This window comes from Mustela erminea, chromosome 13 (genome assembly GCF_009829155.1).
Source record: "Mustela erminea isolate mMusErm1 chromosome 13, mMusErm1.Pri, whole genome shotgun sequence".
Lineage (NCBI taxonomy): Eukaryota > Metazoa > Chordata > Mammalia > Carnivora > Mustelidae > Mustela > Mustela erminea.
The window spans coordinates 51817321-51840174 of NC_045626.1; the positions used below are offsets into that span (position 1 = coordinate 51817321).

The window sequence follows — 22854 nt, forward strand, 5'->3', positions numbered from 1 at the left end:
ATGATTTCTATGAAACATTTAAAGAAAAGTTAGTAACCATCCTTCTCAAGTTATTCCAAAAAGTTAAAAAGGAAGAAATGCTTCAAAACTCATTTTACAAGACCAGCAGAATCAAAGATACCACTTAAAAAAAGGTCAATATCCCCAGTGAATACAGATGCAAAAATCCTCTTCAAAATAAGAGCAAATCAAAATCAACAATACATTAATAGGTTCATACTCCATGATCCAGTGAAATTTACTGACATAATACACCACATTAACAAGACTAAAGATAAAAATGTGATCATCTAAGTAGATACAAAAAAGCATTTGACATATATAACATCCATTTATGATAAAAACCCCAATGGAGGGCGCCTGGGTGGCTCAGTGGGTTAAGCCGCTGCCTTCGGCTCAGGTCATGATCTCAGAGTCCTGGGATCGAGTCCCGTATCGGGCTCTCTGCTCAGCGGAGAGCCTGCTACCCTCTCTCTCTCTCTGCCTGCCTCTCCATCTACTTGTGATTTCTCTCTGTCAAATAAATAAAATCTTTTAAAAAAAAAAAAAAAACCCAATGGAGCAATTACAGAAAGAACATACCAAGTATAATATAGTCCAGATATGATAAACCCTTGGCTAACATTATATCAACGGTGAAAAGCTGTAAGTTTTTCCTCTAACATCAGAAACAAGACAAGGATACGCATTCTCTTCATTCTCTTCATTCAACTTATTCAACATAGGGAAATCCCAGCCACATCAATTAGGCAAGAAAAAAAAAAATCAAAGGCATCTAAATTGAAAAAGGAGTAAAATTGTTACTAATTACAGATGATATAATATCATATACAGAAAACCATAAGGCTCTACCAAAAAAACTGTTAAACTAATAAAATAATTCAGTAAAGTCACAAGATACAAAATGAACATATGGAGAAATCTGTTTCATTTCTATACACTAATAACAAGCTATCAGAAAGAGAAATCAAGAAAACAATCCCATTTAAAATTGCATCAAAAAGTTATACCTAGAAAAAAAATCAACCTATGAAAGACCTGTACTCTGAAGAGTACAAAATGAAAAATACTGAAGACAACACAAATAAATGGAAATTAATTTACTGTGTTCATGGACTGGAAGAATTAATATTGTTAGAATGTCTATACTACACAAAGCAATCTATAAATTTAATGCAGTCCCTATCAGGGCACCTGGATGGCTCAGTCAGTTAAGTGCCTACCTTCAGCTCAGGTCATGATCCCAGAGTCCTGGGATCAAGTCCCACATCAGGCTCCCTGCCTTGCAGGAAGTCCACATCTCCCTCTGCCTCTCCCCCCCACCCCCGATTTGTTCTCACAATCCGTCTCTTGCTCACTCTCACTCTCTCAACCAAAGGAAATTTAAAAAAAAAAAAAAAAAAGGAATTAATGCAATCCATTTCAAAATACCAATGGCATTTTTAATAGAACTAGAACGAAGAATCCTGAAATGCCTATGGAACCACAAAAGACTAAATAGCCAAAGTGATCTTTAAAAAAACAAACCTAGAGGTTATCAGGCTCCCTGACTTCAAAACATGTTAAAAAGCTATGCTAATAAAAACAGTATGGTACTGGTACAAAAAAACATACATGTATCAATGGAACAGGATAGAGAGCCCAAAAACAAAGCCACACATACACAATCACCATTTGGCAACTGCCTTAATAATAACTGACTTGGGCAGATTCAACAATAGATGCAATATTAGTTTTCTATTGCTGCTTTCGGAAATGTCAGATTCATGAAACACCAGTAAAGACACAGAAACTTCCAAATTAAAGGATTCTAAAGAGGGGTGCCTGGATGGCAGAATGGGTTAAGCTTCTAACTCTGGGTTTCGGTTTAGGATATAATCTCTGAATCCTGAGAACAAGCCCATATTGGGCTCTGCACTCAGCGCAGAGTCGGCTTGAGAATCTCTCTTCCTCTCCCTCTGCCCCTCCTGCTTACACTCCCTGTCTCTCTCTCTCTCACACAAATAAATAATAAAATAATGTTTTTTTTAAAAAGTATATTAAAGAGACACAACAACTAAATATAAGTAATGATCCAGAATTTTATTTTGCTATGAAGGAGGTTTCTAGGATAACTGGTAAAACCTGAATAAAGTGTATGGATTAGATACTAGTTTATATCAATAACAGTACTATATCAATGTTAAGTACCTATTTTGACAATTATGTTATGAGAGAATTTCTTTGTTTTCAGGAAATATAAAATTAAATATTTCAGAGCAATTTATTTTCTCCTAAATTATTTTCAAATGATTTTTAAAGAAGTATGTATAGATATAAATATTTATACACACAAACACATAGAGAACAGATACATGAATACTTCGTATGATTCTTGCAACTTTAAGAGAAAAAAATCCCACTGTACAGCTCATAAACAAAAAAGCATAAAAAAGCTGGAGATAATTGAGGAGATAAAGAAATTCCATATGAAGTTGAAGTCAAGATAATAGAATTATTCAGACTAGAAATTGAACATGAAAGGAACTGTAACTGAAGATATTCACTAGAATGGGAGAGAAAAACTTAGTTTTAAAAAGCTGTTAAAAGGAAATGTCAGGGGTGCCTGGGTGGCTCAGCGGGTTAAGCCGCTGCCTTCAGCTCAGGTCATGGTCCCAGGGTCCTGGGATCGAGTCCCACCTGGGGGGCTCTCTGCTCAGCAGGGAGCCTGCTTCTCCCCTGCCCCACCCTCTCTGCCTTCCTCTCTGCCTACTTGTGATCTCTATCAAATAAATAAATAAAATCTTAAAAAAAAGAAAAGGAAATATCCTCTCAGAAGTTAATTGAACTGATTACTCTAAGAGGTGACATAAACAAAAAAGGTGACATAAAACAAATTTTAAATGGATTAGACAAATTCATTCATAGCAGCTACTGAGGGAAACTATGCATACCTCAGAGATCCTCCAGGTCAGTTGCAGGCCACCACAACAAAGCTAATATCACTTTTAGTAAAGTGAGTCAAATTAATATTGGGGCTTCCCAGTGCATGTAACAGTTATGTTCACACTATACTGTAGTCAACTGAGTATGCAATAGCATTATGTCTAAGAAAACAACATACATACTTCATTGCTAAAAATTGCTAACCATCATCTGACTTTCATTGAGTCATAATCTCTATTCACAGATCACCAAAACAAATAATGAAAATGTTTGAAATATTGCAAAATGTGACACAAAGTGAGCAAATGCTGTTGGAAAAATGAAACCAACAGATGCGCTCAATGCAGAGTTGCCACAAACCTTCAATTATTTTTTAAAAAGGCAATATCTGCAAAGTACAATAAAGTCACACACAATAAAACAAGGTACGCCCATATTTTGGCACGTATTTCTAAACTTTAAAATGTGATATCAAAGGAAGCAAAAATGTTGCCCTTTGGTATTACAGAAATATCCCTCAACTGGTTCAGTCAGTAACCTCAGTCATTAATAAATATATTACTTGTTACATTCTTATACCTACATGTCATTCTAGTGCAAGAGAATTACCTAATTAGGGGAATGAAAAATTGAAAATATTTTAGTAGTTTCAGACAACCTACATCTCAAACTAATACTTTTAGCAATGTAACCAGAATGTAAAAAGGACAATTAGCTCTTAGAAAAGTATGGGTGCATGGATGGCTCAATCAGGTAAGCACCTGACTCTTGGTGTCAGCTCAGGTCTTGATCTCAGGGTCGTGAGTTCAGGCCCCACATTGGGGTTCATGCTGGAAATTTAAAAAAAAAAAAACAACCCAAAGCATATCTAATCTAATAGACAATTTATTTATACTTACCTGTTACTTCTTTTAACTGATTTGTTCTGCCATGGTGGATCTATCACAATTACATCATATGTTTTCTTACCTGAAAAGAAATACACAACTTCAGAAAATACCTACCTTCTGTAGGTGATCGCTTTAAAAACTAAAGTGCATTGACTATAGACACAAATAAAATGGAATGCAACAAAAGCACTTACAACATTTATTCAAATGGAATAATTGAATCTAAATAATTGAGATTTCCCTTATAATTTAGTGCCACTGGGATTTTAACCTAAGTTCACCTATTCCTATTTTTGCAAAGACTACCTGAAAATAACTATAGCTCACTTAGCTGGACACCAACCATTTGTAAATGTCTTTTATGTCTTGACAGCCATATTAACATGATCCTTTCAAACCTAAATGGGTTTTTTTGTTGTTGTTGTGTTTTGTTTTTGTCATTTTTTTGCTTTCATTTTTTTTAAGCTTTGTTTTAAAATAATTTATGTTAAAACTGATACACTGACCTTGGTAAAACTTCCTCAATTTACAGGTGTCTTTTTTTCTGGCCCAGGATCCAAAGCAGAATCACATACTGCATCTAACTGCCATGTCTCCTCAATCTCTTCCAATCTGGGAAAGTTCCTCAGTCTTTGTCACTTATGACCTTGACACTTTGAACGCTACTGGCCAGTTATTTTATAGAATGTCTCTTAATTTAGGTTTGGTATTTCCTCGTGATTAACTTAGATTATTAATTTTTAGCAAGAACACTACCAAGTAATCAGGAAATACACGATGTCAAAATGTCTCATTATTGGTGATACTACCTTTGATCACTTGGTTAAAGGGTTGTCTACCAGGTTTCTCCAGTTTTCACTTTGTAATTAGTTAAGTATCTTGTAAGGAGATACTTTAATACTGTGCAAACATCCTTTGTCTCATCTTTTCATCTACTATTTTGACATCTAATTACCATGATGTTTGCCAAATAGAAACTTTCTAATTCTACCATTCCACCCACATTTTTTAACTTGAATTTTACTATAAGGAAGAGCTGTCCCTTCTCTTTTTTATAAACATATATATATTTTGGTATATGTACAGTTTTACAAGCAATCAAAACAGTGCAAATTAAAATAAGGAAGTAATGGTTTTTAAACTATTAAAGTGACAAAAACCAAAAAGAACAGAAAACAACATTCAAATGTAACTTTCCCATTAATTTATTACCCTGTCATTTACCCTAAAGAATTTATGACACTATGACATGAATGACCTCTCATATGTAACATGGCTTGACAGAAATTTAAAAAAGCATTTCCTTAATAAACTATGTCATTTAATAAATTAAAAATTTTTATATTAAATATCCAAATAACAATATCATATTAATTTAAACTTTATCAATACATTTCTTTTCCTACTTCATCCCTTAGAATATTATGACTTATTAAATACGTATAAATCCCTGACATAAGCAATTGATACAGATGACCTTCAGAAGTAGATTATTATCATAACCATTTTACAAACTAGGAAACTGAGGCTCAGTTTTGTAAATGAATAGCTCAAAGATTAACGGTTAAGCTTTAGAATCTAAATTTAAATTCAGGTATATATGAATGTGAATTTCAATCTTTAAATTTTGTTGACATTATATAGGAAAATATTTCAAGAAACTTTAGACAATAAACTAGAACACTAGCTTAAACTGTAACTTAAAAGGCTACAGTGTTAATATTTATGTCTGAAGTGTTCCTACTTCACTATAAAGAAAAGTTAAATAAAATCGTTTGGCCAAGCCCAACTGTACCATGAATTCGTGAGTACAGAGCAGCAATTTACATTTGCTTTCACAGGGACCAATTACTTTTTGACCCTTTGTTCATTAGTTTCATTTTTTAATTTTTTCAAAATTTTTAAATGTTTTTAAATCAAAAGACTTTTAAAATTAAACTTAAAAGAAAAAATCACACAGAGAAAATTAAGCATTTACTCTATCCTCATAATGTTGACCCACATTCAGCATTCAGACTAGCTCTTGACTTCTGAGGCCACAAAAAAAATTATATTTTTCTAATAACATAGTAGTTACTTACAGTTCAGAAGTGGATGCATGCAAGAAATGTCAGACAAAAGAAAACTGCTTTTTGGTGGCACCAGGTAATTCTGTCCCATTAAAGTAATCATTTTTGTAATGCTAGAGTTGTTTTCAACAACCCGTGAAAATAAATCCTGTTCTGTAACGGACATATCTTCATCCATCAATTGTAACACCTGAAGTTCCATTTCATTCAGAGAAGGCAAATGCTTTGCCATTGCACATAATTCTGACAAATTGCAGGTATCAAGTGGTAAAGTAATAGGCTCACTACACTTGTCCCATTTTTCAGAAAGTGGATGAAGAAAGCCACTTTTGAGACCTTCTTGGATTAATTCTGAAGAGCCATCCAAAATCAGTCCCCTGATCTATAAGAAAAATTTGTTAAGGTACATTAAAAGGTCATTTACATTAAGACAATTCTCTAAATAATGAAATTCAACGATGCTTTGAATATGTGAACTTATGGATTGAAATCAGTATTTTAAAATTCTAAAATAATTTTATGATAAAATGTAAAGGCAAGAATATGTGAGTATACCTTTGAATTGCTGTTTCCTAAATGTGGAATAAAATAAACCTCATAAATTCACTTACAATTAAATAACCAAACAATATACATAAAAAAACACATTCTTAAAAATGTATTAACATAGATGAGAAACAAATAAATAAATATGAATTTGATAACATGAATGTTTCTAGAAGAAAGCAGAATTTCTAACCTATAAAGCAAACTAAGCTTAGATCAGATTTAATATTATATTTTTCTAATGATCTAATTTTAAAATAAACTTACCTTTGAATTTATATTTCTTAAATTGTAAAGAAAAAAAGCAACCATTAAATGAACATATAAACAAAGTTTTGCAAAAATACAACTCCAACCATTAGAAAATTAAAATCTAAGTTCCACTTCTGGGCAAGGCAATACCAGAGGTCAGATTTAACTTTTCATCTGAAATTACTTTTTTAAAAAAGTATAAAGTGTAATTTTTTTAAAAGGCTTTCAAACCTTAGATGGATGTCAAGTAGTGAAAAATACTGGCCCCTAAAAAAAGGAGAAATAGAATGATTGTTCCAGTTTACTGCTTTGAGAAAGTTTCCAGGCAGCAGCAGAGCAAAAGTTTTCAGAGTCCAAAAGTCTCTGAGTAGAGAAGATGGAGCTCAAAGTCTGAAAAGGTCAAAGCAGCTAGAGTTTGTAGGGCAGGATACCAAAGAGGAGAGAGGTGCACAAAGAGAGAATTCTTAAAAGCTGCAGAAGGTCCACTCAAGTCTCCCCAAGGTCAGGGAAAGAAATGATGTCAAATGTTAAGAGGAAACAACCCACAGAGCTCACGCCGGGCCGGGAACAGTGCTCCCATTGCCAGAATGGAACTCTCCTAATTACAAGGCATCAGGTAGACTTCTCAAAAGGGTACTGCCTCATGAGTCAGGAAAAAAAAAAAAATAGCTCCAAAGACTGCTCTGGACTTAACTAAAAAAAAATCTTAAAACAAGCTTCAAAACTTTAGAAAAAAAAAAAAGTCACAAAAGGATCAACCTTTTTTTTTTTTTTTTTTAAACCCAGATATTAGGAAGGTTTAAATTCCTTGATGTTACTCACATATTTCCATTGGCCAGCACTGTTTTAGTTGTTGTTGCTGTTATTGTTGTTTAAAGATTTAATTTATTTGACAGAGAAGAGTGACGGCGGGGGGGGGGGGGGGGGGGGGGCGCGGGGGGGGGGGATACAAGCAGGGGGAGTGAGAGGGGGAGAAGCAGGCTTTCCGCTGAGCAGGGAGCCTGATGTGGGACTTGATTCCAGAATCCTGAGATCATGACCTGAGCCGAAGGCAGATGCTTAACGACTGAGCCACCCAGGAGTCCTAGTATAGGTACTAGATATTTTCATATTCCTATAAATATTCTTGAAATTTGTTCTTGGAGAAATTTATTTTGAAAATGGTTGAGTGTAAACCTGGTGATTCACAGACCTGTACCCCTGGGGATAAAAATATATGTTTATAAAAAATAAAAAATTTAAAAAAAAAAAAAAGGGGAGTTGGGGGAAATTGGAAGGGGAGGTGAACCATGAGAGACTATGGACTCTGAAAAACAATCTGAGGGGTTTGAAGTGGCGGGGGGTGGGGGGGGTGGAGGTTGGGGGAACCAGGTGGTGGGTATTAGAGAGGGCACAGATTGCATGGAGCACTGGGTGTGGTGCAAAAACAATGAATACTGTTATGCTGAAAATAAATTAAAAATAAATTAAAAAAAAATAAAGAAAAGAAAATATCTAGTACCTAAGAACTAAAATTGAAATGTTATACAAAAAAATTGAAAATTATCAGATATATAAAGAAGCAGGAAAATGCAACACATTACGGAGGAATAATCACTCAATAGAAACACACAAGAATAACACAGATGAACAAACAGCAGAAAAGGCTGGATAGGTTTACTTGCAGCCCATTAAAAGATTAGGCAGGGAAGGCTGGGTGGCTCAGTAGGTTAAAGCCTCTGCCTTCGGCTCAGGTCATGATCTCAGGGTTGTGGGATCAAGCCCCGCATCCAGCTCTCTGCTCAGCAGAAAGCCTGCTTCCCCCTCTCTCTCTGCCCACCTCTCTGCCTACTTCTGATCTCTGTCTGTCAAATAAATAAATAAAATCTTTAAAAAAAAATTAGGAACAAAAGTAGAATATAATAAGGCACTTATCATAACCATATTCATATGTTCAAAAAATGTACAGAAAAAAATGAGAACGTTAAAGAGACACAAAAACTACTAAACAATATCAAGAGCTTCCACAGGGAAAAAACTGCATACCACAGGAATATTGCGGGTTGAGTTACAGACCACTGGAATGAAGCCAACTTATTGCAATAAAGTCAATCATCTCAAGCCAAGGTCTGTAAGCTGCAAAAGATTCAGCTGTATTTTATAAATCAGACTATATATTCTTTTCTATAATCATTATCTTTTTTGTCCCCCTTGGTGCAGTCCTCAAAATATGCTATTTGGACTACCTCCGTTGGCATCACCTGGAAGTTGTTAAAAATAAAAATTCCTACTCCCATACAGGAGATAGTGGGGTTTTAGTTCCCGGCCACCACAATAAAGTGACTATAGCAATAAAGTGAGTCAAATTTATTTTTTGGATTTCAGTGCAAATAAAAGTTATATTTATACTGTTCAACAGCATTACAGCCTTAAAAACAATGTATATACCTTAACTTAAAAATACCTTATTGCTAAAAAATGCAAACTATCATCTGAAATTTCAGCAAGTAATATTCTTTTTGTGGGTGGAGAGTCTTGACTCCATGTTGATAGCTATTGACTCATTAGGGTGGTGGTTTTTGAAGGCTGAGGTATCCATGGCAATTTTTTAAAATAAGACAACAATGAAGTTTGCTGCATCAGTTGACTCTTCATGAATGCTCTTTGATAGCATTTTACCCACAGTAGAACTTCTTTTCAAATTGGGAGTCAATCCTCTCAAACCCTGTTGCTGCTTCGCCAGCTAAGTTTATGGAATATTCTAAGTCCTCTGTTGTCATTTCAACAATGTTCACAGCATCGTCACCAGGAGTACATTCAACCTGAAGGAACTGTTTTCTTTGTCCATCAGAACCAACCCCTTATCCACTAAAGCTCTGTCATGAGCTTGCAGCAATTTGGTCCCATCTTCAAGCTCCACTTGTAATTCTAGTTCTCTTGCTATTCCCACCACATCTGCAATGACTTCCTCCACGGAAATCTGGAACCCCTTGAAGTCTTCCCTTGGAGTTGGAATTAATTAGGAATTCCTCCACATTCCTGGTAATTTTGATATTTTGACCTCTTCCCATGAATCACAAATGTTCTTAATGGCATCTACAATAGTGAATCTTTTCCAGAAAACTTTTCATTGACTTTGTGGCCAGATGCATCAGAGGAATCACTGTCTGTGGAAGCTATAGCCCTATGAAATGCATTTCTTCAATAAGACTTGAGTCAAAATTACTCCTTGATCTGTGAGCTGCCAAACGGATTTTATGTTAGCAGGCATGAAAACAACATACATCCAAGAGCACATCTCCATCAGAACTCTTGGCTTACCAGGTGCATTATTAGTAAGTACCATTTTGAAAGGAATCTTTTCTTCTGAACAGTGGGTCTCAACAGTAGGTTTAAAAGATTCAGTAAGCCACGCTGTAAACAGATGTGCTGTCATCCAGGCTTTTTTCTTCCACTTAGAGAGCAAACACATAGTAAACAGCATAATTTTTTTTAAAGATTTATTTATTTATTTTCGACAAAGAGAGAGAGCATGAGCAGGAGGAGAGGTAGAGGGAAAGGGAGAATTTCCTCAAGCAGATGCCCTGCTAATCATGGAACCCATGGAACCTGATACAGGGCTTGATCCCAGGACCTGGAGATCATGACCCAAACTGAAATCAAGAGTCAGAGATTTAACCAACTGAGCCACCAGGTGCCCTAACTTAGCATAGTACTTAAGAGACTGAGGATCTTCAGAATGGTAAATGAGCATTGTCTTCAACTTAAAATCACCAGCATCAGTAGCCCCTAGCAAGAGAGCCAGCCTATTCTTTCAAACTGAAGTTAGGCATTCTTCTAACTAGCTTTAAAATTCCTAGATGCCATCTTCTTCCAATAGAAGCCTGCCTCGTCTACCTTGAAAATCTGTTTAGTGTAGCCACCTTCAATAATGGTCTTAGCTACATCATCTGAATCACTTGCTACAGCTTCTCCATGAGCACTTACTGCTTCACCTTGCACTCTGATGTTAGACAGAGAGCTTCTTAAACCTCATAAACCAACCTCTACCAACTTCAAACTCTTCTACAACTTCCTCATACATCTTCTCAGCCTTCATAGAACTAAAAAGAGAGTTAGGGCCTTGCTCTGGATTAGGCTTTGGCTTAAGGGAATATTGTGGCTGGTTCAATCTTCTAACCAGACCATTCAAATTTTCTCCGTATCAGCAATAAGGCTGATTTCACTTATCATTCATATGCTCACTGGTTTAGGACTTTACATTTCCTTCAAGAACTTTTGCTTTGCATTCACAATTTCACTAATACTTTGGTAAAAGGGACCTAGTTTTTGGCATATCTCAGCTTTTGATCTGCCTTCTTCACTGAACTTAATCATTTCCAGCTTTTGATTTAAAGCATAGACATGTTGGAGTTCCTGGGTGGCTCAGTTGGTTAAGCATGCAACTCTTTTTTTTTTTTTTTTAAGATTTTATTTATTTATTTGACAGAGAGAGATTACATGTAGGCAGAGAGGCAGGCAGAGAGAGAGAGGAGGAAGCAGGCTCCCCGCTGAGCAGACAGCCCGATGTGGGACTCGATCCCAGGACCCCGAGATCATGACCTGAGCCGAAGGCAGCGGCTTAACCCACTGAGCCACCCAGGTGCCCAAGCATGCAACTCTTGATTTCAGCTCAGGTCATCCCAGAATCATGAGATCAAGCCCTGAGTCATGCTCTGCACAGCTATGGAGCCTATTTAAGATTCTCTCTCTCTCCCTCTCCCTCTACCCTTCCCTTCCCCACCCCACAGTCTCTTAAAAAAAAAAAAAACGTGATCTCAGGGTCCTGGGAGCCTGCTTCCCCCTCTCTCTGCCTACTTGTGATCTTTCTCTCTGTCAAATAAATAAATAAAATCTTAAAAAAAAAATTAGGAGCATCTGGGTGGCTCAATCAGTTAACCATCTGCCTTCAGCTCAGGTCATGATCCCAGGGTTCTGGGATTAGAGCTCCACATCAGGCTCCCTGCTAAGCAGGGTTTCTGCTTCCCCCTTTGTCCCTTCCCTGGCTTGTGCTCTCTTTCTCTCTCACTTTCTCTCTCTCAAAGAAATAAAACCTTTATTTTTTTTTTAAGTTTTTATTTACTTATTTGACAGAGAGAGAGAGATTGCAAGTAGGCAGAAAGGCAGGCAGAGAGAGGGGGAAAGTAGACTCTCTGCTCAATCCCAGGACCCTGAGATCATGACCTGAACCGAAGGCAGAGGCTTAACCCACGGAGCCAACCAGGCGCCCCAAACAAAATCTTTTAAAAAAAAATTTAAAGTCCGAGACACCCAACTCTTCCTTTCACTTGAACACTTGGAGGCAATTGCACAGTTATTAATTAGACTAATTTCAAGACTGCTGTATCTCAGGCAATAGGGAGGCCCAAGAAGAGGGAGAGAGACTGGGGAATGGCTGGTTGGTGGAGGAGTGAGAGCACACAACATTTATCAGTTAAGTTTGCCATCTTATATTTGTGCAGCTTGTGGTGCCCCAAAACAATTACAATAGTAATATCAAAGATCACTCATCACAGATCACCATGACAAACGTTATATAAAAAAGTTTAAAATACTGCAAGAACTATCTAAATGTGACTCAGAGAAACAAAGTAAGCAAATGCTGTTGGAAGAACAGCACTGACAGACTTGCTCAATGCAGGGTGGCCACAAATTTTCATTTTTCAAGAAGTGTGATATCTGCAAAGTACAATAAAGCAAAGAGCAATAAAACAAGGTATGCCTGTTCAATGCAAAAAGGAAATATATACTAGATTGCATTAACAGCAGGTACTGAAGAAGAAAAGATTACTGTACTTGAAAACAACACAATAGAAGTATCCAAAAAGAAGATGACAGAAAAAATATTTGAGGAGGAAATGGCCAAAAAAATTTCCAAATCTGCTGAAACTATTAATTTATAGATTCAAAGTTCAACAGAGGAGGTGGGGAAAACTACATTAAGGACCATCATAATGAGGTTGCTAAAAATCAATGATAAAGAAAAAAATATTCAAAGCAGCAAAAGATTTCTACTTTCAACTAAGATAAAGTCTCAGGAACAACAGCTTTCAAGACACAGGACATCAGGCAATAAAGACAATGAAAGAAATCATAGGTAAGCCCTATGAGTGCCCCCAGCTAACTGCCTGGGAAGTTTCTAGGCCAAAAGAAAGAAGAATCTGGACAGAGCCTAGGAAAAATCCAGAGCTGAGTAGACAAAGCAGAGAATACAGGGAGGTCAAGACAAGAATTCATAGGACAGAGTACCGGATTGGAAAGAGCTACAAGAGAGAACTATATAGATCCATAGATAGTCACACTGGAAAAATTCCCCTAAGTACTAATGTGCTTAAGTGTATGAGGGAATTATACAAGGCCAGGAAAAGAAACATCCAAAGAACAGAAGAAATAGTGCCAGGAGTTCCCAAAGAGCCAAGAATGGTGCCTATTTCCAATATTCAGACTGAGAAACCTCAAAATTCACCAGGCAAATGGGAGACAATTAACCATGCATCTTTGACAGAGGAGAGGCACTGACAGCTGGTCATTTGGAATATACACTACAAACACAAGGAGGGTTACACATGAAGAAAAATCAAAGGGAAATATTAGTAGAAAAATCACCTATTCAATCTCCACAGAGATTGAAGTACTAGTTTCCCTAACATATAAAGAGCACCTATAAATTAAGGACACAATATTTGAATACACAAAAGAAACAAACAGTTCACATTAAAAAAATACAAATGGTTTTTAAATGTATGTAAAAATACTTAACCACACTAAGGGAATGCAAATTAAAATCATACTGAAATATTATTTTTTACCTATCAAACTGGCAAGTATCAAAAACAATACAGCAAAAAAAAAAAAAACAATACAGCACACACTGTAAGGATGTGAGAAAAAAGGCAAAATTATACATTTCTGGTTTGCTAATAAGATGATAAAACCTCCATAGTAGCAATTTGAAAATATTTATCAAAAGGTTCAAACCTCTGACCCAACAACTTAATTGCTTGAAATGTACCCTGCAGATACATATTTATGTATATAGCATGTGTATAATGTACCTAAATGTCAACAGTTAAAGACTAAGAAAAGTACAAAAGACAAGTGACATAAACCAATTTGTCAAGTATGTCTATCTGAAGGGAAAAAAGCAAGAAAAAATTGTATCAAGTATGCTACCACCTAAATAAAAAAGGAGAAGGGGAATATATGCACAAATTGTATTTCATGTATGAACGCAACCACCACTGGACAAATACATTGAGAGGAAAAAGCAGGTGACTGAGGAATAGGGATTAGAGAAAGACCTACTATACACTCTTTGTAAATTTTGAACTTTACCAAATGAATGCATTTTCTATCTAAAAATAAAGTTAATATTAAATAAATTAAATAAAATGTAAATCTGATCATGTTGCCTGCTTTCAACAGCTTCCCACCACCCTTAATTCTAAATGACTTAAGATGGTCTTGTAAAATCTCACATGATCTATGACTTCTTATTTCCCCAGTTTCATCTCTAACCACCCTCTCCACATTCCACAGCCCAGCTACCAGAGCCTTTTTCAGTTTCTTAAATAAGCTTGATACCATCTTGTTTTTAAACTTTAGCAAAATGCTATTCTTCAGGGCTCCTGGGTGGCTCAGAGATTTAAGCCTCTGCCTTCAGCTCAGGTCATGCTCTCAGGGTCCTGAGATGGAGCCCGCATCAGGCTCTCTGTTCAGCAGGGAGCCTGCTTCCCCCTCTCTCTCTGCCTGCCTCTCTGCCTACTTGTGATCTCTCTCTGTCAAATAAATAAAATCTTTTTTAAAAAATGCTATTCTTCTCAAAGAACCACTCTTCATTACTCTTCATCACCCTCTTCATATGACTAATGCCTACTAGAAAGACTCAACTTAAACAAAATTAGTGCCTCCATAAAGCTTTCCTTGACACCCCATCCTTAGGTCTAAGTTGGACACCCACCTCTGTGCTCTCACTGTATCCTAGACTTGTCCTAGCATAGTGCTTTTTATGATATACAGTAGTTTAGTTTAATCATCTGTGTCCCTCAAGAACCTAAGTGCTAAAACAGAAGCACTGTTTTATCTGTATTTCTACTGAAGTCCCAGGAATAACTCTGTCTGCCGTACAGCTGGCACTTAATGAATATTTATAAGTGAACTGAATAAATGCACTTACTGAGTGAGGGAATAAATGTATAAATGAATTAGATAAGAAGAAAGGGAGGGACACAGAAAGATTCATTCAGTAAAGAAAATAAGACAAGTTCTACTACAGGCTTTTCCTTAATATATGTTCCTTAAAGTCATCTACATATCTTGTCTATTAACAGTCCTCGTACCAACTTCAAACATTCCATTACAGCCAATAGACTCTAATCCCTATAAAATTGTTAACTGACAATAAAATGGCCATATACTTTTATTCCAATTTGCTACTGAAGCTAAAAGAGTTCTAAATTTGATTTTATAAATATTCTGTTCTATGACTGAAGGGTTTGATTCTATTCTGTAGCACATGAATGTTTCCCAATTTATAGTTATCATTTATAGTCAAAAGTATTTAGTGATCTGAATACATATATGAATTCAAGAAATTCTATTCTCTAATTTCATTTAACATCTTAAAATTATTAATCTTTCTTATATCACACCCTGGATTTTTACATACTTCTGCAGTTTAATCTTGCAAGTGACATTTCCAGGCAACAGAAATACTTTGAAAATTAACAAACTACAGCAAACTTTTGGTATTGAAAGATTTAGCACTTGTGTATTCAGCTATCCTCAATACACATAAAATCCAATGTATTAATGAAAACCACAATGAGATATCACTCTACACCTCTTAGGATGGCTTTTACTTTTGAAAAGGTAAACAGAATATTACAAGTATTAGAATGTGCAGGAACTGGAACCCTTGTGCACTGCTGGTAGGAATATAAATTGATGCAACTGCTGTGGAAAAGAGTTTGGCAGTTCCTCAAAAAGTTAAACATAAAGTTACTATGTGATCCAGCAATTCTCATCTAGGTATATACCGAAAATAATTGAAAGCAAGACTTAAACAGATACTTATACACCAAATATTCATAGCAGCATTATTCACAACAGCCAAAAGATGGAAAGAACCCAAATGTCCATGAACAAATGAATGGATAAAAAAAAAATGAAGTGCAGATATACAATGAAATACTACTCAGTCTTAAAAAAGAATGAAATTCTGATACTGGAATGAACCTTGAAGACATTACGCTAAGTGAAATAAATTAGAAACAAAAGGATAAATATATGATTCCACTTATACACCTATAATAGGCAAATGCAAAATACAGAAAGTAGAATAGACGTTACTAAGGGCTGTGGGAAGAGGAAAATGGGGAGCTATTTAACTAGCGTAGATTCTATGTGAGATGATAAGAAAGTTCTGGAGATGGCTGCACGGTGATTATGGCTCAATATTGTGAATGTACTTAATGCCACTGAATTATACATCTAAAAATGGTAAAACAGCAGATTTTATTATGTACATCTTCCTACACAAAAGAGAAAAAATCTTAGGTCCTATCATCAAATTAACTCAACATGTCCAAGACTGCATTTACTATCATCCCTCCTAAGCCAAATTCCAACCCCAATTTTCCCATTTCAATCAAGAGAGTTAAAGCTTAAATTACTAGAGTACCCTCTGTTTCCTCTCATTTCTTTACTAGATCCCCTTTATTATTATGCTCTAAAAATACATCCTTCACATCGTTCATGATTTCTTCCTCAACTATCTTATTGAGTCATCTTACCTACGGACAAGAGACTTTAAAACTTATCAAATTTCTAAACTTAACCAATATAGAATAAGTTTACTTGTGTTAAATAGTAAAACTAATAGAAGTATATAAAATTTTAAGAAAAATTGAACTCTTTATTACTATAAAAGTAAAAATAAATCACTCCACTATTAAATTCTAACTTTGATCAAAATAACTGCTTAATTTTTAAGAACATCTTTATTTATATTGGTTATTTATACAACTTCACATTAATCTTCCAATGTCATCAATGAATATTTCACACCTACCTTTGTATGATATTCCATAGCATCCAATTCACCTTGATTGAAAACGACACATCTTTTACGCTTCTAAATAGTAAATTACAGAGACAAAATTATGTTGCCATCTATCGCAATATTGATATTTTGAAATATATTAGTATTTCTCTGTTATCACATTTTCCATAGTGTGTATCTTAGTCTTGAAGAGGTTAATCAACAAGGAAGGTCAAAATCAGTGAAAAGTGTACGGACTAAGGAAATAAGCTTTCCCAAATAGAAAAATTACTATGTATTGTTATTATTAATTATTATTATTGTTATTACTACAAATTTAATGAATGATATAAGGTCACCTAACCTGTATCTGCTATGGTACAATGATAAAATGTAGCACAGACATCCATGAACACAAGAAAACTGTGACACTGTATAATATTACTAGTGTCATCTATCAGGTGATATATATCACACAATTCTCAACTTCATTTATGAGGAAAGGAACTATTCATATACTATCATTTTAAAAATCCCTTGCATTTTCTTTTTTTTTTTTTTTAAAGATTTTATTTATTTATTTGACGGAGAGAAAGATCACAAGTAGGCAGATAGGCAGGCAGAGATAGAGGAGGAAGCAGGCTCCCTGCTGAGCAGAGAGCCCGATGCGGGGCTCGATCCCAGGACCCCGAGATCATGACCCGAGCAGAAGGCAGAGGCTTAACCCACTGAGCCACCCTTGCATTTTCAATAGCTCTTTATGACTGATCTGAGGGCTAGGTATAAATCAGCTATACTAACACCATTCTGTGTCTAACAACTCCACAGAAAAGAACATGTAAGACAGTGCAAAATAGAGCAGGGACTTTATACCTCTTATTGCTGAAACATGAGTGCATACACGGTAGCATAATCCCAGCAGGCTAACAATAAATGTTTCCTGGCTGAATAAATAAATGGACTGAAAACTAAGCTAATTGAACAGTTTGCCTTAGCATATCAGAATTAAGGTAAGTTTTTGTGAAGATATTAATTACATACACTCCTCTATATTTTTCCATATTAAAAAGAGAAATTTATCCAACATAATAGTGAATACATTAAAAGATGCCCATACTTAGTGAAGTGCAAATGCTTATTATTTTTCTGTATTAGTAACAGTATTGATAATCCATGTACTATTTCACTGAAATCTCAGATATTATATATTCTTTCCTATGCCTGACACACAGCAAATGGTCAATAAATATTTGTCCAAAGGAAAAGAAAGGCGGAAGAAATTACAAGAATATTAAAAGTCCTATTTCAGGAAACGAGAACAATATAATAAATTACCCCTAATACTTTCCTTATTCTAATTCTCAACATGCTTTCTTATTTAATATCTTTCTTCATGGATCTCAGTTATAAGATCCATGAAGGTACTAACTTTGTTTATCTTGTTTCATCCCTGTATGTACAACAGCACACAGAAAGATCTCAAATATTTGTGTGTGAGTAATAAAGTTACTCCTACTCTATCAAAGAAAATGTTCATATAATCTATCTGAAATGGACTTTGTATAATCACTTCTGAACTCTTCAGAAACATAAAAACTATTAAAGCATAATTAATTTGATCTTGAGTATAGCATTCTTGAAACTTCACCAAAAGACTGCACTAGTGTATATACAAATACATATGCTTTAAGAACATACACAATTTCCTATAGTAGCTTTCTACTTTTATTATTAAAAACTTTATGAAATATCACGCTTCCTGCAAACTTCATTATATGAACTTATCCCCAATGGACAGGTCTCTAAGAATCTCCCAAAATCCATAAACTGCTTTGGGATTTTGCAGACAAAGCAGCACACTGTTGAACAAAAACAGCTCTAAAAATATGCAATTAATACAAATGACTAGCAGAAAGGGCTTTTTGTTTTTGTTGTTTTGTTTAATTTACAGAGCATTCACTTTTGAGCAAACTTTGCTTACTTTTGAAATATGCAAATTTGGTCTTCTAAGAATGGTAGAACATTAGGAAAGAGTTAAAAATTACATTGCCTTGGGGCGCCTGAGTGGCTCAGTGGGTTAAAGCCTCTGCCTTCAGCTCAGATCATGATCCCAGAGTCCCAGGATGGAGCCCTGCATTGGGCTCTCTGCTCAGCGGAGAGCCTGCTTCCCCCTCTCTCTGTCTCTGCCTGCTTTTCTGTCTGCTTGTGATCTCTCTCTCTCTCTGTCAAATAAATAAGTAAATAAAGGTTTTTAAAAATTACATTGGCTAGGGGCGCCTGGGCGGCTCAGTGAGTTAAAGCCTCTGCCTTCGGCTCAGGTCATGATCTGGGATTGAGCCCCACATCGGGCTCTCTGCTCAGCAGGGAGCCTGCTTCCTCCTCTCTCTCTCTGCCTGCCTCTCTGCCTACTTGTGATCTCTCTCTGTCAAATAAATAAATAAAATCTTTAAAAAAATATTACATTGGCTATAACTAAAACCTTCCTATGCTTTACGGATTGTTTTTTAGACTTAGTAAGTTGTAAGATATTTAAGATATTGGAATAATAAACTTCTTCTGCATGTTCTGTAGAAAAATAAAAATGTACTAAAACTTTCTACCTTCCCAACAGAAATGCAGTTTTCTTCTTTAACACCATCCATTGGATCTTCCTTTTCATTCCTTTGTTGGCATTCTTTGTGAACAGTTGGGGTTATATAAGGTTTGGTGACATTAAATAGCTCAGATCGAAAAACGTATCTCTGTATGACAATTTTACAATTTCCTCTGGCATCATTATCTGGTTTAGTGGTAAAGTCAAAAGCTCTAAATGTAGCAGAGGCTCCCAAAGACATCAAAGAATCCTTTTGAAGAGGATCAAAGTGGGCAGATGAAGTCGGTTCATTTTTGCTGCAACGAGGCTCATGATGTTGGTGAAGTTGGTAGTTTATGTTGTTAACGAAAGAAAGGTGATCTAATAACCATCCTGAAGAGAGCTGATGCACCACTGACATTCTCTTCTCTTAAAAAAGAAAGGAAAAAAAAAAAAACCTCTGGAAATGAGGGTCTAGATGTAAAACCCAATTTTCCAGATTAACTTCTTAAATGTCCTGCATTTCAATAAAAATATACTTCACATACACAGGTAATTTCATGTGCATGTACATAAACTTAACATATACACAAAAGAGAATTTGAGAGTCATGATATGTTAAGAAAAATGTAATGTTTTAATATAAACTTTTAATTACAGGGTTGATAATTCAAACTTTTCAGCCAATTTAGCAAAAGAGCATTAAAACATGATCTTATTTCTGGGATCCCAACTGAATCCTCCTGGGCCCTCCATACAACCTACTGTTCGTCCTTGAATCCAGCCACTAAGTCCACATCCTCCAAGTCACGAAGTCACTCAATTCTTAAAGATGAGAGTGTTCTGTCAAAGCAAAGAATACTACATTACCTATGTGAATTCACCCTTTTTAATGAGATAAACCTAGAGAGGTCACATAATTTCCAGAGGAGTTGTTAGCAGATCAGTCCTTGTTTTTTCAAAGCACATTTGCCATAACAAGCCAACCCATCAACACTGCCACACTTAACCACTGCTACCATAAGAGTGTGAAAAACAAAACGAAAGACTGGTCTAGGCAGAGCACAGGGCAATTTTAACAGATATCAGAAGTACCAAACCCTAACAAAATTGCAAGGTTATTGGTTCTGAGCAGTCCTCCTTCAGCAACTATGTTTTTTCAAAACCTCCTTTTTACAAAAAAAAAAAGGGGGGGGCGGGGGTAAAGTTCTGGGTATTGCCTTCTAAATGTAGTATAATGAAGAACTTAAGAGGAGGATAGAATAAGTGTTTTAACACTACAGCTAGTAAGAGAGCATTTAGATCCAAACTTCTAACTCCATGTAGTGTCCGCAGTGTGACCATGGACAAGTTATTTAATCTCACTGAGTCTCAAATTCATCCATTTTTTATGATATCTCAGAAGGCAATTTAGAGAACTAAATGAGATAATCTAAGTGCTGCCCAGTGTCTGACACACAGCAACTGCTCAAACAAATGCTATTAGTGATGGTAATCCTGGTATTGGTCCTCCCTTCAGAGTCACCACTTGCGGTAACATAATGGCTAATGAGAGCAAGAAATTTAGTCAAGAAGACTGAAACTCAGAAAAGATGACATGCCCATTATTACAATTCGTTAACCGCAAATCTGCTCCAAGAATCAGTATGCGCACTTTGGCTCAAAGCTTTTCTCCCAAAGCCACCACTCTCCGGGTATTGGGCAGTACACGTCTCTGAGTTTAAACTCAGGGAAGCAGGAAGTTCTGTTTTAACAAAGTACACTACGGTGCTTAAATCCTTTCTATTCTACCTCTCCCCCTCACAACCAAACCCACCTTCTACCCTCTTGGGTTCCTCGTAGCTTTAGTCTCTGGCCACCACTAGAGGACCGTGAAACCCTCGCGAGCAAACTGCGAACCCGATCCTTAGCGGCCGCGGCGCCACACTAGATCCTCGAAGCCGGTGACACCCACCCTCAACAGTCCCTATCTCCTACCTCACCGCATTCCCTGTCAGAAAAACTGCACGACGTCTCCCAGACTTGCATCAGGAAAGAAGCAACCCTCTAAAGAGTGGTCATGAAAGACGCTACTTTCATAGCAAAGGAAAAAAATTTTTCTACGAGTCAACGGGCGCTGCCATGTTGCTGTACGGAAAAAGCGTTTCCAGGGCGATTTGGTGCTCTCCACCCGCTCCTCAGAAACCTAGAGCGCCCAGGTCTTCAGCGCTAATTTTAGAAATCGGACCAGACTTTGTAGGGGACGCTTGCACTTACCAGAGACGCCAGTGTGCTGACCAGTGTGCTGACCGAGGCGGCAGGCGGCCAGCAAGACGCACAATTCCCGCGACGGGGAGCGGCGCGGAAGAGTTGTGCACGCGTTCGACGTACGTGTTGACGTAGACGCCGGCGGAGATTTTAAAATTCGAACTGCGACGGCGGGTGGAGGGAGGAGTTGGTTGTTTCGGCGGCTGCTGTCCTGCCCGGTGAATAGTTGCACGGGTTACAGGAATTCGGTCCCTGGGTTGTGTCACGAAACTGGAAGAAAGGTAATTAATGACTTTGAGTTAATTTTATGCCGTCAGAACTGTTCTAAGGGAGAAAGCGATGGCGCTAACAGCTTAGATTTAGAGGCCCTGAGGAGCAACGTTTTGGTGTCTGCCATTGTGAGAAGCCTCCTCCGGGCCGAGTCTGTACGGGGAGCAAGTTTCCCGGAGTCCAATAAATTTCAACTGACAGTGACTTCCAGGGGAGAAGAGGGAGACCTAAGGGCACTCTGGTGGGGAGCAGAGAGTCTGGAGGGAGGAAAGGGGAAGAACTGATGGGAGCAGGGAGAGGAGGGACAAGATGAAGAACTGTTTGAGGTGTTGCGTTTGAGATCCTAGTGTAACGTCCTAGTGGGTGTGTAGGGAAATCTTAATCTTAAATTACATTTTAAGTGAAGATTTGGAATGTACATGTAGGTGAGTGGGAAGTTTGAAAGCATAGCAGAAACGTATAAAGATGTGAAAGAAATAGGTGGCAGAACAAGATGGAAAGAATGTGATCAGTTTAAAAAACAAAGGAGAGCCTAGAGAAGTGACAGGAAACCCACAAATGTCCACAGCGCTGGAAATCAAGACAGGACCTGAGAAATCTAGGTGTAGAGTGTCTAATGCCACAGAGATGAGGTAGGATCCAAAGATTTGCAATCATGAGAATTCTAGGAGACAACTGCTTCAGTAGAGATGAAAGAAATGTTAATTTTCTGAGAAATAAGAAACAGCCTGTAGACCATTTTGTGGACCAGATAATTGATCCTTGTTGGAAGGGAGATTGAAGTAAGAGGGGCACTAATTAAGCATAAATAGGAAACAGTGGATTAAAGACAGAGCAAGAGAGATGGACATTAGGAAAAGAAAACAACAGCTGTATTGTCTAAGACCAAAGTAAAGGAAACACCTTTTTTTTTTTTTTTAAGATTTTATTTTTTTTATTTGACAGACAGAGATCACAAGTAGGCAGAGAGGCAGGCAGAGAGGCAGGAGGAAGCAGACTCCCCGCTGAGCAGAGAGCCCGATG

At 36.7% G+C, this 22854-nt stretch overlaps 2 protein-coding genes across 5 annotated transcripts in view; one reads left to right on the top strand and one right to left on the bottom strand.

Annotated features, from left to right (window-relative positions):
* METTL4 (methyltransferase like 4) overlaps window positions 1-21653 on the bottom strand; it is a 41335-nt gene extending 19682 nt beyond the window's left edge. Inside the window, exons 1-6 of one of the 3 annotated variants that reach the window (XM_032310606.1) lie at window positions 21571-21653; window positions 20080-20157; window positions 19343-19743; window positions 16773-16835; window positions 5897-6266; window positions 3825-3894 (exon numbers count right to left, since the gene is read on the bottom strand). In XM_032310606.1, coding sequence (XP_032166497.1) covers window positions 3825-3894; window positions 5897-6266; window positions 16773-16835; window positions 19343-19735 — 896 coding nt within the window. In that variant the 5' untranslated portion in view covers window positions 19736-19743; window positions 20080-20157; window positions 21571-21653. Of the gene's footprint in view, window positions 1-3824; window positions 3895-5896; window positions 6267-16772; window positions 16836-19342; window positions 19744-20075; window positions 20158-21291; window positions 21383-21570 lie in introns of those variants that run through there. The other 2 variants (XM_032310607.1, XM_032310609.1) reach the window with 2 other exon arrangements.
* A 77-nt stretch (window positions 21654-21730) lies between these two features.
* The window catches only part of NDC80 (NDC80 kinetochore complex component), a 66593-nt gene continuing 65469 nt past the window's right edge, over window positions 21731-22854 (top strand). For both annotated transcript variants that reach the window (XM_032310604.1, XM_032310603.1), the window contains exon 1: window positions 21731-21839. The gene's annotated coding sequence lies outside the window, so the exon portion shown is untranslated. The remainder of the gene's footprint in view (window positions 21840-22854) is intronic.